Source organism: Mirounga leonina, unplaced genomic scaffold, assembly GCF_011800145.1.
Source record: "Mirounga leonina isolate KUSES-001 unplaced genomic scaffold, KU_Mleo_1.0 Mir_174, whole genome shotgun sequence".
Classification (NCBI taxonomy): Eukaryota; Metazoa; Chordata; class Mammalia; order Carnivora; family Phocidae; genus Mirounga; species Mirounga leonina.
The window spans coordinates 23,451,943-23,469,856 of NW_023270451.1; the positions used below are offsets into that span (position 1 = coordinate 23,451,943).

The following is a 17,914-nucleotide window of genomic DNA, read 5'->3' on the forward strand; positions in this document are numbered from 1 at the left end:
TTGTATATTTTAGATAACAGTCCTTTATCAAATGCCTTTTGCAAATATCCTCTTTCAGTCTGTGGCTTGTGTTCTCAATTTCTTGATAGCAGTATAAAGTTAATTAAGATTCTACTACAAAGTAGAGGGGCACCTGGGTGTCTCAGTCGATTGAGCATCCAACTCTTGGTTTCAGCTCAGGGCATGATCTCACGAGTCTTGGGATCAAGCCCCACATTGGGCTCTGCACTCAGTGGGGAATCTGCTTAAAGATTCTCTCCCTCTGCCCCTCCCCCCACTTGTGCATGCTCTCTCTCTCTCTCAAATAAATAAATATTTAAAAATATATTCTAAGTAAAGGCAAGTATTGCCTTCTCTATCCTTCTAATCAAAAGAATAGTATATTTGATCAATTATTTGTTCATTAAACCAACAGTCAAAAAGAACTTAGTGTAGGGCACCTGGGTGGCTCAGTTGGTTAAGCAACTGCCTTCGGCTCAGGTCATGATCCTGGAGTCCTGGGATCGAGTCCCACATCAGGCTCCCTGCTCAGCAGGGAGTCTACTTCTCCCTCTGACCCTCCTCCCCCTCATGCTCTCTGTCTCTCATTCTCTCTCTCTCTCGCAAATAAATAAAATCTTAAAAAAAAAAAAAAGAACTTAGTGTATGTTTAACCTTCTACCAAGGACTTGCACAAGAATAGAGATGAGACATGGTTCCTGCTACCAGTGGATGCGTAGTATACATCTTGTTACTCAAACTTGAGTAAAGAATGGACTTTAAAGGAAAAAGTTCTTGCCAACCTCCAACATTACCTTATTTTCTTTATAATCAAATACATATAAACAGAGACTAAGGTATACACTCCTTGTATTTATTCATTTCATACATAACTATTGAGGTCTTATTATGGTCTAGACACTGAACAAAGTAACAAAGGTAGACAAAATACTTGACTTCACAGGCATGTTCATTCTGGATGGGAAGAAAAAAGTATGCACATCAAAAAAAAAATAATAATAACCAATCCTTATTCATGGCAGTTGTGTTCTGTAAAGTTGCCATAATGAAATCACAGACCCGTAACTATTGTTTCTAGGGGAAATACAGGATTAGGTTCCTGAGAGCCTCTGGTCACTACATTTTCATCAGCCAATACATGATCTTGTTTGGGGGCACCTGGGTGACTCCGTGGGTTAAGTGACTCTTGATTTCAGCTCAGGTCATGGTCTCAGGGTCGTGAGATTGAGCCCTGCATTGGGCTTCATGCTGGGCATGGAACCAGCTTGAGATTTTTTCTCCTTCTCCCTCTGTCCCTCCCCACCCCCACCGCCCGCTCGCACATTTTCTCTCTCTCTTTCTTTCAAAAAAAAAAAAAAGAAATATGTATTTTGTCAGTAAGGCACATCACAGTCTTGTGCTTAGGAGCACTGGACAACAGCACCATGCTTGGGGGCCATTATAAACAGTGAAATCACCAACAAAAAAACTATAAAAATAAAAAATCATGGCACCAAATAAACTACAAAAAGGGCATTTATTTATGGTATGGGAACTGAAACAAGAAAGCAGAACATTGTCTTATTCAACCTTAGCTGGGAATGTGCATGCCAGGTGACTCAAATTTTCCTCCACTCTGCCCTTGTCCATGAATGACTGTGAAACACTGATTTGGAGCTTACAAATAAACCTTAGAGAGTAAGCAAATGCAAAAATACAGAATCCATTAATAAATGAGGACCAACTGTACATAATAAATTTCAGATAGTGGTAGGTGTTAGGAAACCAATGAAGCAGGATTGAGGTAGAGAGTGACAGGACATCAGGGACAGCTATTTTAGATGGGTGACTAGGGCAATCCTCTCTGCAGAGAGGACACCTGAGTAGACATAAGTGATGAAAAGGAGTTTGCTCTCTGAAGGTGAGGGGAAGGAGGCTGTTGTAGGGAACAAATGTAAATGACTGCGAACTGAGGAGCAAGCTTGACTTGATTTGTATGAGGAACAGGACAAAGGCCTCCATGTTTGCAGCAAAAATAGAATGGCAGAAGAGGAGGTTGAGAAGGTAATCAGAGGTCAAGTAAGCATGGTCTTGTTGGTCTAAGGAGAAGCTTGGGTTCTGTTTGAACGAGTAATGAAAAGACACTGAAGGTTTTAAAATATATATGAGCTGGGGCGCCTGCGTGGCTCAGTCAGTTGAGCGTCGACTCATGATTTTGGCTCAGGCCCTGATCTCAGGGTTGTGGGATCGAGCCCTGCCTCAGGCTCATGGGGAGTCTGCTTCTTTCCCTCCGCCCTTCTCCCCGGTGGCGGGCACACGCATGCTCTCTCTCTCTCAAATGAATAAATAATATCTTTAAAAATAATAATAAAAATAAAATGTGTATGAGCTATAGGTTATAACTCTTAAATAATTTTATAAGTCCCCCCAAATTACAGATTAAATTTACACCCCCAAAATACCATTTAAATGAACTATATTAACTTAAGTGACAAGGTTTCCTTGAAAGTAAAGGGACACGGTGTGACTCAGGCTGACTTCACTGGAGACGCTGTGCCATGTGAGGACTCCAAGAACGACCTTCACCTGACACAAATGGGCCATTTCCTCTTCATGGTTCCTCAGGGTCTCTTCCCCCTGGCCTGCCATGACGATACCAAAACACTCCTGCAGGCCTCTGACTTCCACGGTTAGAAGGCGGCAACATCCAGCTGACCCAAAGCAGGTTAACCTCATCTCTTGACTCATATTACCCAGAGGAAAATATAAAATTAATATTTCTCCTAGGGAACTCCTACATCTCCTTCTCCTCGAGAATTAAACCCCCAGGGCCCCAGAATTGTCTGCAAAACCTTGCTCTAATAGAGACATTTCTGGGTTGTGAAACTGCATTGTGGGATACTACAGTGGTGAGCAGAGGTCAGTACGCATTTGTCCCACCCCATACAATGCATATCACCAAGAGTGAACCCTAATGTCCTCGATGGGCTTTGAGTGATAATGTTGTACAAGTATAGATTCAGCACTTGTAAAAATCTACCGCTCTGGGAAGGCTGTCCATGTGTCGGGACAGGGGGTATGTGGGAAATCTCTGTACTTTCCGCTCAATTTTGCTATGAATATAAAACTGCTCTAATAATGAAGTCTTAAAAAAAAAAGAAAAACCCTTGCTCTACCTGGAAAACTAAACAACAATTTAGGAATGAAGTAAGAATATATTTAAATATAACTGCCTCGGACAGGCTCCAAGGCAGCCCCAGACCCAGTGCCTGAAAAGAAGTCCCAAAACAATGTCTGAGGCCTGGGGGACCGAGACATCTCTGCGCCTGTGTGAGTGTTTGAGGGGCATTGTGGGTGAGGCAGGGCTTGATTGGGACCACAGGATTGGACGGCGTGTGAGAAGGGGAGAGAGTAGAACATTCTCCAAGGGGAACAAAGGCTTGAGGGCCAAAAGGTTTCCAAAGTGCAGAGAGGACTCTGCAGCTGTGAATTCAGACACTGGCTGGAGCAGAGGGTTTTGATTAGGGGATTGGGGAAAGCATATTTGGAAAGCGTGGCCCTACCATTTTAGCACTGATCTGCCCCAGTGGGACCAGACGGTGGTATTCATAGCCCCAGATTGTCTTGTTGGAGGGCTGGCCATAGGATCTGTGGCATGGAGGTCCTTTCTCAATATACTTATTTGTACTGAGCCTGTCACTAGCTCAGCAGGAGGTAAAAATTACTTGACAGTCTCTCCTGGCTCTCACCCATCCAAAGCACATGAGAGAGCGGGGGTGTCAGAGTGGGTGGGCGTTGCGGAGAGTGAGTCCTTAGGAACCAAAGCTTTCAGTGAAGGAGAATGAAGAGCACAGAGAGGTTTACCCATAGTCTGGGGGCGCCAAGCAAACAGGCCCCCACAGTGGAGTCCCCATTCCTACCTTTCACTCTCAAAGGGTTTTGTTTGGTGTGGACATCTCTCTCTCTCTCTCTCTCTCTCTCTCTCTCTCACGCATGCACATGCACACATATGTAGACACCTCACTCAATTATTGTCAAAAATTCCAAAGTGATTTTTGGAATTTAAACTTTCAGCTAAAGACCCTTCTCCTAAACAAAGCTACATTTCAATACAGCTCTCTTGGTTCCCTGATACCTGGCAAATGTGAACCACTCACCATATATGCAATACGATCATTTAAGGCCATTTGACTTCTAAAGGTGAGAGTGATAACATTTTGGATTTCATTTTGTTTGTCCTATAAGAGTCTTGAGTTTTGGCCAAAAACCCAGGCCGTGGATGAATGTGCTTTAGACCTCACTTTTTGTCGCGGGGCCAAGTGGACTTGGGAGAGCGGGTGGAGCTGTCTGTTCAGACATGATTTTTAGTTTCGCCCTTTGCCTCTGGAACCAGGGCCCTGGCCCCCATCCAGCCGCACGAAGAGAAGATTATGGTATTTTCTAAGTAATTTTAAGGAACACAAACCCAAAGTCAAGTCAGCTGGTTTCAAGTCTGCATGAATTTTTCATGTTAAGGATTTGTCATGATTTGGGTTTTCAGCAGCGCTGCATTTTAAATGATGAAGGGAGTTGTATTCTTCTGGAGACAGGCATGTTTTGGTTGTTTGCTAATGACCTCTGGTTTTGCTTATGAGGAGTTTTGTTAACAAATGGAAATGTAGCAAAATAAAACACTCTCTTTCTTTGGTACTTTCTTTTTTTTTTCCTTTTTCTTCTTTTTTAAACAATGAGAACCCTTGCAATAAACTGTCAAAACCAGGCTATAGATATTGGTTATTGTAGCATCATTAATACTGTGTAAAAATAAATTAGTCACTTTAGCAATCAAACGCATTCATCTGATCTCCTCTCGGTGCTTTTAAACAGAGCCTTCCCCTTGCTGTTTGATAGATCCTATTGTTAAGAGAGCTGTAGAGATGTATTCAAAAAGTCTTTGAAATTTTTCCAACCTCAGGAACCCATTCAGCAGTAATGAGTCTTTAAGGAGGCTGATAAAGGAGAGCTGGGCAGGGGCCTGCCTGCTCGAGTTTAAAGGTTAACCCCAACCCGTGGATGAGAGGGTTCAGCTTTAGGAGCCTTGTCATGCTCCATCTGCCCTGCCTGTTTGCCTTGCCTTTTCCTGCCCCCTGACCCTGCCACCCATCTCACCCACTGACTACCGTTCCTAAAAGAAAGGGAGGCCAAGACTGAGCCTGCAGAGGGTGACAAAATTAAACCAAAATAAACTCTCATCTCAAGCACAGAAGACTTCTGTTTCGGGAGAGAAAAAATAGTCTGTCTTCAGGCTAAGTGACTGATTGAATTGAACAGAACTGTAATTTCTGGTTTCTGTTGAGTTCCACCCCTGCAATGGTGTGGGCCATTTGTATTGAGATGGCATTGAATTCCACATAGCTTTCCACCCCCTGTCCTCACCTGTCCTCATTGTCTCAACACCACTGCAGAACTCTGGGTATGATTTAAAGCTAAGTGAGAAATATAAAAGAGGCTCTGCTGTCTCCAGAAGGGGTCATATTTTTATATTCACTACAGGCCCCCTTAGTGGAAGGGGCAGTAGGCACAAGGGAGAGGTGCCGTCATTGATCACAAGGGGGCATGATCAGGAAGGGGAAAATAGCTGCTCAGAAGCCATATATGTCTTGCAGTCTTGGGGCAATTCCCTACATACAGAATTGTAGGGTGAATGTTCCCAATTGGATGTGCGTTAGAGACCAAGAAAAAGGAGATGTTCCTTTTTATTTGAGAACTCTATTTGTTTGCTGGGGCTGCCATGACGAAGTACCACAGACAGGGTGGCTAAAGCAACAGCAGTTTATTTCCTCAGAGTTCTGGAGGTTAGAAGGCCAAGATCAAGGTATTGACAGAGTTGATTTCTTCCGAGTCCTCTCTCCTTGGCTTGCAGTTGGGGGTCTTCCTGTGTCTTCACATGGTCTTCCTCTGTACATGTCTGTGTCCTAATCTCTTCATCTTACAAGGACACCAGTTCTATTGGATTAGGGCCCACCATATGACCTCATTTAACCTTAATTACCTCTTTAACGACCCTCTCACCAAATACAGTCACATTCTGAGGTACTGGGGTGTTAGAACTTCAACATATGAATTTTGGTGCTGACACAATGCAGCCCATAACAAGAGCTAAGGATATTTCATTGTCACAGTTGAACCTTGGTTATGGACCAAAAAAGTTAACAATAATGAAGGTCCCATGAGGTTCTTTCATACACTCACACACACACACACACACACACACACACACACACACACCCCTCATTCCTAGTGCCCGAAGAGCTCCAGTCCACCCAAGGTTAACTCCCAGGGGCAGCAGATGTTGAGGGAAAGTAGCAAGAACAGTTGGTGCAATGTGGTTAATGTAAGAAGTGACTTTGTTTATGCTGAATCCAGAGACCCATTTCACCATTGTCACCATGAACAGAATATATTTACTAATTGGTGCAGGATATCAAGTTGTTGTGTGGTCCTATTTGGATTCAGGCTTTTTCATAGTCAGTGCACCATTCTCCTGTTTCCGGGCATCACTGTTCTTCTCCAGACAAATAAATATATAAGAATAAGAATATTCCATGGAAAAGTATGTCTGTGTGTGTGTGTCTGTCTGTCTGTCACTCTTTCACACACACACCAACTGAAATGTATATGTTGCAAAGCGTCTCAGGTACATACTGCTGCTTTCAATCCAAGGATAAGTTTTGTTTGTTTTTAAGGAGATAAAATTCATCATTCTTCAGACATTTAATTCCCATCACTTCTTTCCTACAATACACAGGAAATTCCTGGCTAGATTTCCTATTGTCCAAGTCACTAGTAGCCTATGTTTTATTACTATGTTTCATATCATTTTTCCTCTTCAAAACAGTGCCCTGCTCCTGGTTCCTTGCCCCCGGTGTACAAACATGCTGAAATCTTTGCCATGACTGGGCAGTCACCATAACTTTCATCAGAGATTAGGTTTCAAGGTACCAGAGTGAGGGGAAAGGTTCTAAACCAAAATAGCATGCTAGAAGAACAAGAGCTAGCCCAAGGAGGAGGCTGAATCAAAAAGCAACCAGGGAAGGCAGAGGTTCAGCCCTGAGGAGACTAAGAAAGAATTATAAGTCCAAAGAATCAGAAGAAAGTTCAAGGCTCTGCTCCTAAGTGCCAGGCAGAACTGGGACTGCACCTAGATGCTTCCTGCTTCATCACCCACTTTCAGTGTATCTTGTCTGCTTCCTATTTGCCAGGCTTGGTGCCAGGTGCTCAAGATATAAATCCACATAAGAAATGGTCCAAAATGTCCAGGATGATACATCTAATGGCAAGTGGGTTGACCTTGAGGAAAAAAAAAAAGAAGGCAGACCTGAACACAAACACCAGTGATGTTAGGATCCTCTTAGAGATTGGTGGTTCATGATTCGAAGGATGGGTTAGTTTAAAATATCACAAACATGTCCTAAAATTTGGTTTAGCTTGCCAAACCACTTGAGGAGCAGGTGTACATCCACACCGACCACTGCCCCAGATCCCAAGCCCCTCCTCAACAAACGTGATTAGTCTTTTGACATGACTCTCTCTGAAGCCATCAGTAAGCCCCTACTTGCTAAATGCAATGGTTTCTTTCTAGCACTCATCTTATATTGTACTCTCCACCTCTAATTTTTGTGCCCCTCTCCAGCCCCAGTTAGGTCTCTTGGTTTGCCTTAGACCTCTCCACTGGTTCTTTCCCCTTCACTTCCTTGGCCCAGTTTTTCAAAATTTCTGTCACAGTCTTCTTTTTCTCCTTCCTCTCCACTCTCTCCTCTCCCTCAGCATCTCTCATGAATGCTTCCTGGCCATGGACTTCAAGCCTGCCCTCCCTTTCAGTCCCAGACCTACATTTCCACGGCCACATTACCCTGAGTACCTTCTCCAGAGACTGAAATGCACCACGTTTAAAGGACAAACTAGAAAAAAAAATAAAATACAAACTAGATCTTACACCCCTACTCTGTTTCTTCTTCTCCCTACGCAGTTAATGCTCTTCATCATTCAGCTATCCACACTGGAAGAGCCGAAAACACATGAACGTAGGCGCCTCTGCAAAATACAATGCTCTGCACATTTGTGAATCCCTGTTTAAGATGTCAGTAGCTCATTGCATCAAAAAGTCTGAACTCTGTACTTGAGCCCATACATAACATGGCCCCAACCCCACCCTAAACAAACCAGAATTCATTCCTTTTATTCCTCAGGACAAACTCTCAGGGTCCACCAGCCTGTCCCCACTTTTCAGCTTCCCATCCATCTGGGAATTCCATGCTGATTTTCACAGCCAGGTCTTTGCATGTTTTGCTTTCCCCTTCTTGACAGGCTTCCTTCCCATGTGTCGAAGTCTAGGCATCTTCCAAGGCGGGTTCCATCACCTGTCCGAGATAATACCTTCCTTGACCACATCAGACCACGGTACCCACCAACACCCACTCCCCCCCGAATCTCCGAATTCCTCTGGCACCAAACGGCTGTACCACAGAATTTCGCACCTGGCTACATACTTGTTCTCTTTCTTTGGTATAAACAAGACAGAAAGCCAGTCTCTTCCAGGGATTCACAGACATGGTAAATTCCTCCTTGAATTTTTCCCCAAAAATGTGTATTTGAGGAGGAATGTGTAATCTTTCTTGCTTCAGACGGTGATATTTACATACCTTCTTGTGATACGACATGTTTTGTCTTAGTTGTCAGGAAATTTAGGGCTGTTTCGTGGTCCACCTGTAATAATCAGCTTATCTCAGGATCTTAGGGAACGTTGTCTATCTTACCTGCCTCTGCTGTGTGTTTATTCTTAATTTTGCAGACATTTAATTTGTAAGACACCATAGATCCTTCTGGGACAAAATGAGAAAACAGACCTCCAAATAAACCGTATCCTTCTCCTTTTATTGCATAATATTCATAGTCCTACCTGGATTGTGAGTCCTTGAGAACAGAGTTAGATCTTATATTTCTTCTATTGATGGCCCAAAGTTGAAAGCACTGTTGATGGGTTATTACTTTTGGATGTCCTAAGCAAAATAACCTACTTTGTTAAAATGGGTTAGATTAAAAATTACATAATTCTAACAAAGGGCCTTGAGCATATTTACTTCCTCTAGCATTCTGGTCAATGTTTAAAATATCGGAAGAAGAATACAATAAAAATCACAAGTTAAAGTTTTTGTTATGACAGTATCTAAGGATAACACTTAAAATGGGAAAGAAGATTAACGAAATCAATATTTCACTGCCAGTAACACTTACTGGATGATAGAGTGCATTTTTTTCCCCACAACCCCAAAGCCCCGCTGGCTGCCTTTCTGATAAACACACTGTTCAGGTGGTGTCTGCCTTACTTTTTTCTCCCCTCATCCTCATTTTCACTCCCTTCCCCTCCCTTCTGAACACAAGATAGCAAACATTAAGATTGGCTTTCAATACAACTATGTTTGCCAGTCACCAAATTCTTTTCTGTCTTTTTTTTGGGGGGGGGGTGGGGGGGGGGGAGGGGGAAGAGGGGTTCATTTTTTAAGCTCACCCAGGGAGAATATTTTAACTTTGAAAGAAACCACAAGAATGTGATCATCAAGTCATAGCCAGATGTAGCCTGTGTTCATACTTCCTGTCCTTTTACCCCCACCCACACCCCCCTTCCCCACATTCACCCACCAACACATACCTGGACCTGTTATTTATATTCAAATAATCCATATAAGTACAAACACTTTCGAGACTCCTTCACCCAACTGACTGGGCTTTCCCATTGTGCAAGAAGTAAGGGCTGTGGATCTTTTCTTTGGCTCTTTCAACCAGAGTGGAAACGTTTGCTTTTCCTTTTCACAAGTTGCCTTCGCCACTTCTTCTTTCTAAACAATAATATTAAAGAGAGAATGAGGGTAACAAATAACAGACACAGTGTCTTTATAATTATGAGATTCAAAGATGTCTTTACCCCCACCTCCTGATTTAACCTACAGTGTATGTCTGATGTTGGAAGATAAATCAAAATTCATTTTTACCACCCAAAGTAATGGTTTTTGGACCACCCCAGTGTGGATCCATCTTGGCCAGCTTCATGTGATCTCTTAACCTTGCAGTTTGCCCAGGGCTCCTAATTAATATAGGTTATTTTCCCACAGCCATGTACAATGTCCCGAGTTTCTTTGCCTCACGTTTAGCTTCTGTTTGCTTTTTGAAAAGATTAATTTCAATTTGGCTTAAGTGTAACAGAATAAGGTAAGCAAGTCTGTTGCAAAATAGGAAACATAATGTGTTCTACATATAAACAGGATATTTTGAACTTCTGCTGTGTAGGATTCTCCTTTCTGGTTTTTTCCATGACTGAAATAAATAAAAGTACCAGCTATACTAGTATTAGATATAATATAAAAGATGTATTACGTTTAACACCAGGAGACACAGGAGTGCAGACCCACAAAAAACTTGCCTTGACCCTTTGAAAATGTGCCCTTGATGCAAGAGGTAGAATAAAAAATTTAAATAATTTTGGGGCACCTGGGTGGCTCAGGCAGTTAAGTGTCTGCCTTTGGTTCAGGTCATGATCTCAGGGTCCTGGAATCAAGTCCTGCATCGAGCTCTCTGCTCAGCGGGGAGTCTGCTTCTCCCTCTGCCTCTGCCCTTACCCCCCCTCCCCGCACTCTTTCTCTCTCTCTCTCCCCCTCTCAAATAAATAAATACAATCTTAAAAAAATTTAAATCATTTTACCATTAGATTTTATACCCACATATCTGGGTATTTGGGTATATGATTTCTTGAACAAAAATGAAATTTGTCAAAATGTCATATTTACTACGTGTAGTGAGACCACTAACGTCAGACTAGCTCTGGGGACCAGCAAATGTTTACCTGGCACTTTAGAAATAAGTACGAATCAAGGTAAAATGCATGGATCTAGGTTTATAATTTTCGATATTTTAAATATTTCTTTAAGAATTACACAATAGAGATATATATTAGTTTATTTATACTGGTAAGACAATTTATAAGCCAGATGCCAGAGTGGAGGTTGACAGCTTCAGGATCAGCGTGGAAACGTTCTGCCACTTAATCTAACCACTAGTAAAATGCAGCTAAACAGCTTGACATTAAATAGGTAATAAATGAATAGACACAACCATGCCTGCAGGTACCACTTTATTTGCTCGTTCTAGCTTTCCAAATCTTTAAGACTTTTCATAGTCACACTTCTAGCTGCTTCTAGGTCCAACCCATTATCATCCCCCTAAACCCCCTCATCCTTAATACCAACTCCCTTCCCTCCTACCTCGAATACAGTGTCTGAGCAACCTGACTTTTATCTACGTTTGCCGAATGCTTCTTTCTCTAACTGCTCTCATGTTGGACGTGAAACCACTCAGCCAGAGTAGAAATAGAATTGGTGCGGCAGCAACCAAAGGGGTTCTCTGGACTTGTTTGCCTCCTACAGCTGCGTGGCCCTTCAGAGAGAAAATGTCAGTCCAGAGAGAGAGAATACCAGTCCAGAGAACAAGCCACCTCAGTTGTACTAAGGAACTAACTGGGCCACTCCTGGTTTGGCCATAGAGTGACCCCCTCTGCCTGCCGCACCTCAGGCAAGAAGGCAGAACATACCAAAAGAGCCAGAGCAGCTGAGATGGATGCAGAGAGCAAGTTAAGAGAGCCTCCCAGTTTGTTTAGTGTTTTCAGCCGGATTCTGTACAGATCTGTGCTACTAAAATGCCCATTTTAAAGAAGAACCATTAGGTGGAGCTGATATTCATAAAAATCATGCCAATGGGAAATATTCCTTTCATGAATTAGGCAAAGCTGGTAGTTTTTATCATGGCTTTAAACACTCAAATACTAGTCAAAACCTGTGAATATGTATACATTCTTTTATATGGATAATTACCCTCTTTATTGGTGGCGCCTCCTGGATTAGGAGGATTCTTACATGCAAATAAGCAGAAGAGGAAGGTAGTGTAACAAAGAACACCTTTTATGTGGCTTCAGTACTTATTTAGCCAAACTTCTACATTTATAGAGAGGCAAATGCTACATTCCTGGATTTCTAGAAACTTCTTTGTAATTATTTTAAATTTACTAATTCAAATGAAGGTCCGTATATAGTTTTGGTTAATGCCTACAGAAAACAAGCCGACCCCCTATCCATGTGCTGTTAAGAATAGCTCACCCAAAGTACTTATGTCTGATTTCAAATTTCTGATCGTGATAGAAACAGGCAAAGATATCACTTAGGTCTGGTCTGTATTGTTTTAATATGAGACATAGAAAGGAAGATGAAATACGGGATACTTTGTGCTTTAGAAGGATCCCAAATTAAGTTGCAAATCATGTTTTCTAATGGTAGTACCAAATTCACAACGCCTCTTTTTGGCCAAGAGAGTTGGGTTTTTTTGGTTTGGTTTGTGAGTTTTGGTTTGTTTGTTTAAGCACTTTCTTTTTATGGTAGAGGCATCCATTGTTGTGTGAGCCTGAAGTTTTGGGGTCCTTTGGTGGTTTTTTCTAAAGTGATATTGTGGTCTCACATTTTAATGTTTCCTGGTAGAACTGGCTGGCTATTTATTTTAATTACTTCACAGGAACCCACATGACAATTTTTGAAGGACATTTTCTTATTACTCATTGTTTAGTATTTTGGTCACCATTTTTTTCCCAACAGGATGTAGTTTCAAGGTAAGATCCCATTTGTTTTCTTTTTATTTCAGAATAAAATATAGAAATTCTGTTAGTTTTCTGGCCCCTTCCCCACCTACCCATGTATTACCCCCACCCCCTACCCCACTTCCCTTCCACTCCAAAAGAAACTTTCACGGTTTGGGTAAACATTTCTACTAAATCTGCTTTGAAAGCTAATCATTTAGAGGCAAATACAACCTCAAGAACCACAGTGTTTGGAGGTGTTACGAGGCATTTTAACACAAATCTTCCTATTCACCAACCTTCAAAATTCTAAACCCTATTGGGAATGCCTAAAGATCTGATGAGAGGAAAATAAATAACAAAGAAAAATAAAACGTTATGTTCTCTAAATGTGACTTTGGTATAGATCTGACATCAGAAATAGAATTTCATCTTTCATGAAGTCCTTTTATAGTTAACTGATTGGAAAAATATGCATTAGTCATTGTCAGAAGTATACTTATAAAATCAAAGCTCAAATCGAGTCTTTATTGTAAAACGTTGATGGATGTTGTACAGTTTCACTTTGGAACAGAGTTCACTACCTGCTTCTCTCATGTAAATTTAATATTCTTTATTCCTCCTTTAGTTGGTCAAATAAGAGGTCTATCATTACTTTCATGATTCCCAGTTTCTCACCAAAAACCACCCTGGTACATTTTTAGATGTAAATTTTTATGAAAGAAAAAAATGTTTTATTAAAGTCACTGATATGAATTTCACAGAACCGCAAGGAAGATGGCTTTAATTATAACCCTTATCTTTGAATAACTCTTTGTAGAAAAACTTTCACAAGCTTTATTCCATTCGATCCTTACTGTAGAACAGAGTCCGAGAAAGCCGATGGGAGCTCTTGAGGTCAGTTGCTCCCGTCTTCCATCTTATAGAGGAAAAAACTAAGGTCCATGATGTTAGGTTGAATTTACCAACGTCTGCAGTTTGTGTCCACTTTCTCCTATTGCCTTTTCTGGCCCATGCATTCTGTGTTCTCCTCCTCTTTCAGATCATGTCATTGCAGCCCCTCACTCAAAGCTGTGTAGACATTTGGTGAACTAAAACGCAGATCTCTCCTTCCTAGCATCATTTTATGATACTCTCTAATGCATGGCCTGCTGTTAATCCCTGCTGGCTAAAGGGCCATTCCCATCCTATTCCTAGTTTTTTTGGGAAAAAAGAAGATTTCTGTTACTGTCATAAGGGGCTAAGGATGCCTAGAATTGTATGGGTAACATCTTCAGGATTATTAATGATCAATTCAGGAAATGAGATAAATGTTCCATGATATTTTTTAACCCTTCCTACAAGTTACACGGTGTGCTTAGTAAATATCAGTTGAATGGACTGGAACAACAGGTACCAGGGCTATTGTTTGTGCTATGAAGACCGAAGACCATTGCTGTGTTTCATAGAGGACCACGTGGTTCCAGCAAATAGAGGATGTGCTTAACAGCTAGGAAAACCAGAGAACCAAAGCCAACTCCACTCCACCACTTACAACCTCTGTGGCCTTGAGAAAGCTACCTAAGTTTCCTGAACTATAATTTTCTTTTCTGTAAATACCGTCTACCTCACTGATATTTTATGCGGATTAAATTAGACAATGTGTGTATAGAGTCGTGCACGGCAGACACCCAACAATTTACCCTTCACTGCCCTCCGGGTCTGGCTGGGAGGTGACTGCTAGCCTGCTTCTCTGGGCTGTTTGAGAGCCAGGGCATGAAAGTCAAGCTGATCCGCATCTGGATATTTGGGGGTTTTGTTTCATTGGCACTTGTCACACATGCAGTACGTGGGTAGCTGTGTATAACATTTTAAAGTTTTTATTTTAATTCCAGCTAGTTCACATATGGTGCTATATAAGTTTCAGGTGTACAATTCAGGGATTCAGCACCTCCATACATCACCCGGTGCTCATCACAAATGCCCTCCTCCTTCATCCCCATCGCCAAATTTTTAATGGGGCTTTCAGATTACCCTTTGAGCCCCAAATAAAAAAGAATGAAGAATTCCTTTCTCAAAAAAAAAGTACAATTACTGTTCAAAATAGCACTGCTTAAGGATGGAAGAGGGGCATTAATTAGCCTATGCCGAGAGCTTAGAGTGTTATCCTTGGCAACTAGTGGTTCCTCGCTTTCAGTCCGCTTGGTATCCTGACAGTGGGCTCAGTCCTGACCAAGACTTTCCCAACCTGTGCATTTATCAAGGTTAAAACAAAGCCTTTGAAAACCTAAGCCCTTCTTCCTTCCCCTAAACATACACATACTGTAACCCAGAATAACGTGCCTGTGATTTTTATAATGGGAGGTTCAATCTTGAGGGTCGGAGGTGATGAGGAAGTTGGAGGAAAACCTAGACAGTAATAGCATTTCAACACAATCCTACTAAACACGGGAAAATTGGATTTTGGTAACATGAACAATGGCTGTTATTTCCAGATGCTTAAAAAGTGGTTTCCAGGACATATGACAGTTTTGACTAAGTTTCTCACAGAAATAGCAACTAAAAGAAAAGAGGAAAGAAACAAAGTAGAGATTAACAGGATAATTTCTTGGGAGAACTAATGTATCAAATAGTATCAGCTTTCTAGTAAATGACTGTTTAAAGGTCAGGTGGTTTTATAATTGATCAAAACAAGGACTGTGGATATGATATGTTTCATGCATGTCGGGATGTGTCTCTATCTAGACCTCCGTATACCCAGCTGGGTTACTGAAAGAGGATACTGAAAGAATTTACTTTTTAAAGCATGTGTTTTCCACCCTTTGACTTGAAGTAAAATGTGTTACTCATGTGCTTTAACAAATAGTGACTGACTAGCTATAACATCAAGCGTTTGGGGCGGGAATAGTCTTTTACTCAGAGTTACAATTTAATATTCACAAGTGGTCAGTGAAGGACCAGCTACTCCATCTCAGTAAGGAATAATGATACAATCATGCCACTTTAAGGTGTCACTGGATATTCAGATTCTCTGGACAATCACCTAGTCCAAAGCACGAGAGAAAGCAAGAAGCTCCGTAAATAGCAATTTGGCAAATAATTTTGCCTTGAAATCACACTGCAGGCATGGTTTATAATAAACATTCTGGCGTAAAAGAGTTACAGAATATTAAAGTACAAAACTGTAAGGCTAATGTCCACTTAATTCTTTTTTGAGGTTCCATTATCATATGTCCTTTTTCAAATTACTCACCCATTAGACACTTTTTGCAAATAAAACACATCTCACGCCTCTGCTACCTACCCCCCTCGTACGCAGTGGCCCATCTAAAGTCTGTGTTGCTTTACCAGTATTGTAATTGTGTTCAATTCTGAGCAATGCCAAAGCAATAGAATTCATGGAAAGAGAAATCACTTATAGTTACTACCTTCACAAACCTTTGCTCTAGGTTTTTGTCTTCTCCTGATTTTTCTCACTTCCATTTCAGCATATGCATTCTGTGCATTTTACCTTTGCTAACGGTACACTTCGGGAGTTTGCTCTAATATTTGGAGCTGTTCCCTACAGATACGTTCTTTGCACATTCCGTGCATAAAAGATTTGATTGTTCATATTATGTATTATATTTTTTGGTCTTATTACTCTGGCCTGCACAGGCATTTAGTCGAACCCATGAAGAGAATACAGACAGCTGACTGGATGAAGAAGACATTGTGGAAAAAAACTCCCATTGTTTAGATTTCTGTCAGAGGATATAAGAATACTTAATTTCTTTTATCTCTAGGGCTTTCATTATCATTTAAATTTCATTTTACATTAATTGATCAGGGATTAGTAAAGCCATTATGCAGAAATTAGAATAAGACAAGCCAGATGGAATGAATAATTCATGAAGTCCAATTACATTTTATTTCTGGTGTACTTTCAAACTTGCGTCTGACTTCTGTGCTATTTTGATGTGACAGTATTCACTGGAAATCAAGAGTGCCATTTTAATTTAGTGTATCCCTCTGGAGTGGAAGCATTTGTATGCAATGGGGGTGTGCTAATACATTCACCCAAAACACCAATTTCAGGGCTGCTGGAAATACTGTGTGATCTAGAAAATGTGGTTCATCTTCTGTGAAGGTTCAGGGATTTCTCCATGGAGCCACACCAGCCCACCTGAGTAGGCAGAGAAACTAAGGGTCTTAGAACCGCAAGATTTTTAACCTCCCAGAAGAGCTACAAATCCCTCCAAAGCATGTTCTCCTTCCCGCCGCGAAGGAACCATTAAAAAGTATGAATGTGGCCCAGAGTCGGCCTGGAAGCCGACTTGCAGCTACAGACAACGGCCACGAGGTGGCAGGCGTTGCCTTCCGTGCGAAAGGTCCGGGGCGGCCCGGGCCTGCCTGGGCTTCCAGAGCATTCGGGCGGGTGTGAGCCCCGCGGGCGGACGGCCGTGGGGTTCCGGCACGGCGCGACTCGGGGAGCGAACCCGAGCGAGGATTCCGAGCTCCGGGGCGGCCGCGTCCACCTGCATATAATGTCTCGTCCGCCTGTGTCTGAAACCGCCTCCCCCGCAGGTCCCGGGCCCCAGCCCCTTAAGAGTGCCCCCTTCCCCCCCAGCCGCCCCCCGGTATTTATTTATGCCACTGGACGGTTCTAGTCACATTAAAGCTGCGGTTCACTTTTCGAGGACTTTCATCTCGGGCAGTTTTATGACACTTTGCGAATGTGCAAAGTTTTTAATTAGGCTCGCTAGACAGCCCGAGGCGGCGGCAGCGCCACCGAGTCTTCACGCTCTCTCTGCTTTGCAGCACAACAAGCCGCTCTACTCCTTTGAAGACAATGCAGACTATGTGTACGACGTCATGTGGTCCCCCGTGCATCCCGCGCTCTTTGCCTGCGTGGACGGGATGGGGCGCCTGGACCTCTGGAACCTCAACAATGACACCGAGGTGAGCGGCGGCGCAGGCGCCCGGGCGGGAGGGCTGGGAGGAGGGCGCCGCCGGCCTCTCTCCGTCTCCCCCTCCCTCCGTGCGGCACGGCCTTTTTTGGACCGACCCTCCAGTTGCAGCTGGGCTGCCGACCCCCACCCTCGACTGCTCTGCAGGGAATGGGCAGATGCACCGGCCCCCAGGCATTTCATCTCCCTTCATCCGCCACCCCTGGCAGATCCTGGACGATTAATTGACGACCCTTCTTTGCAAAGAGCAGAATGATGTGTGTCCTGCCTTTCCCTATGCGAAGGGACACACAGGCATATTTCAGAGCGGCGTTGAAATAACTATTGGCAAGCACTTGGAAAAGTCAGCTTTTGT

The 17,914-nt window shown here is 42.5% G+C and overlaps 1 protein-coding gene across 1 annotated transcript in view; it reads left to right on the plus strand.

The window, feature by feature from the left end:
* The window catches only part of DYNC1I1 (dynein cytoplasmic 1 intermediate chain 1), a 311,144-nt gene that overhangs the window by 271,180 nt on the left and 22,050 nt on the right, over positions 1-17,914 (plus strand). Inside the window, exon 15 of the mRNA XM_035020602.1 lies at positions 17,411-17,551. Coding sequence (XP_034876493.1) covers positions 17,411-17,551 — 141 coding nt within the window. The remainder of the gene's footprint in view (positions 1-17,410; positions 17,552-17,914) is intronic.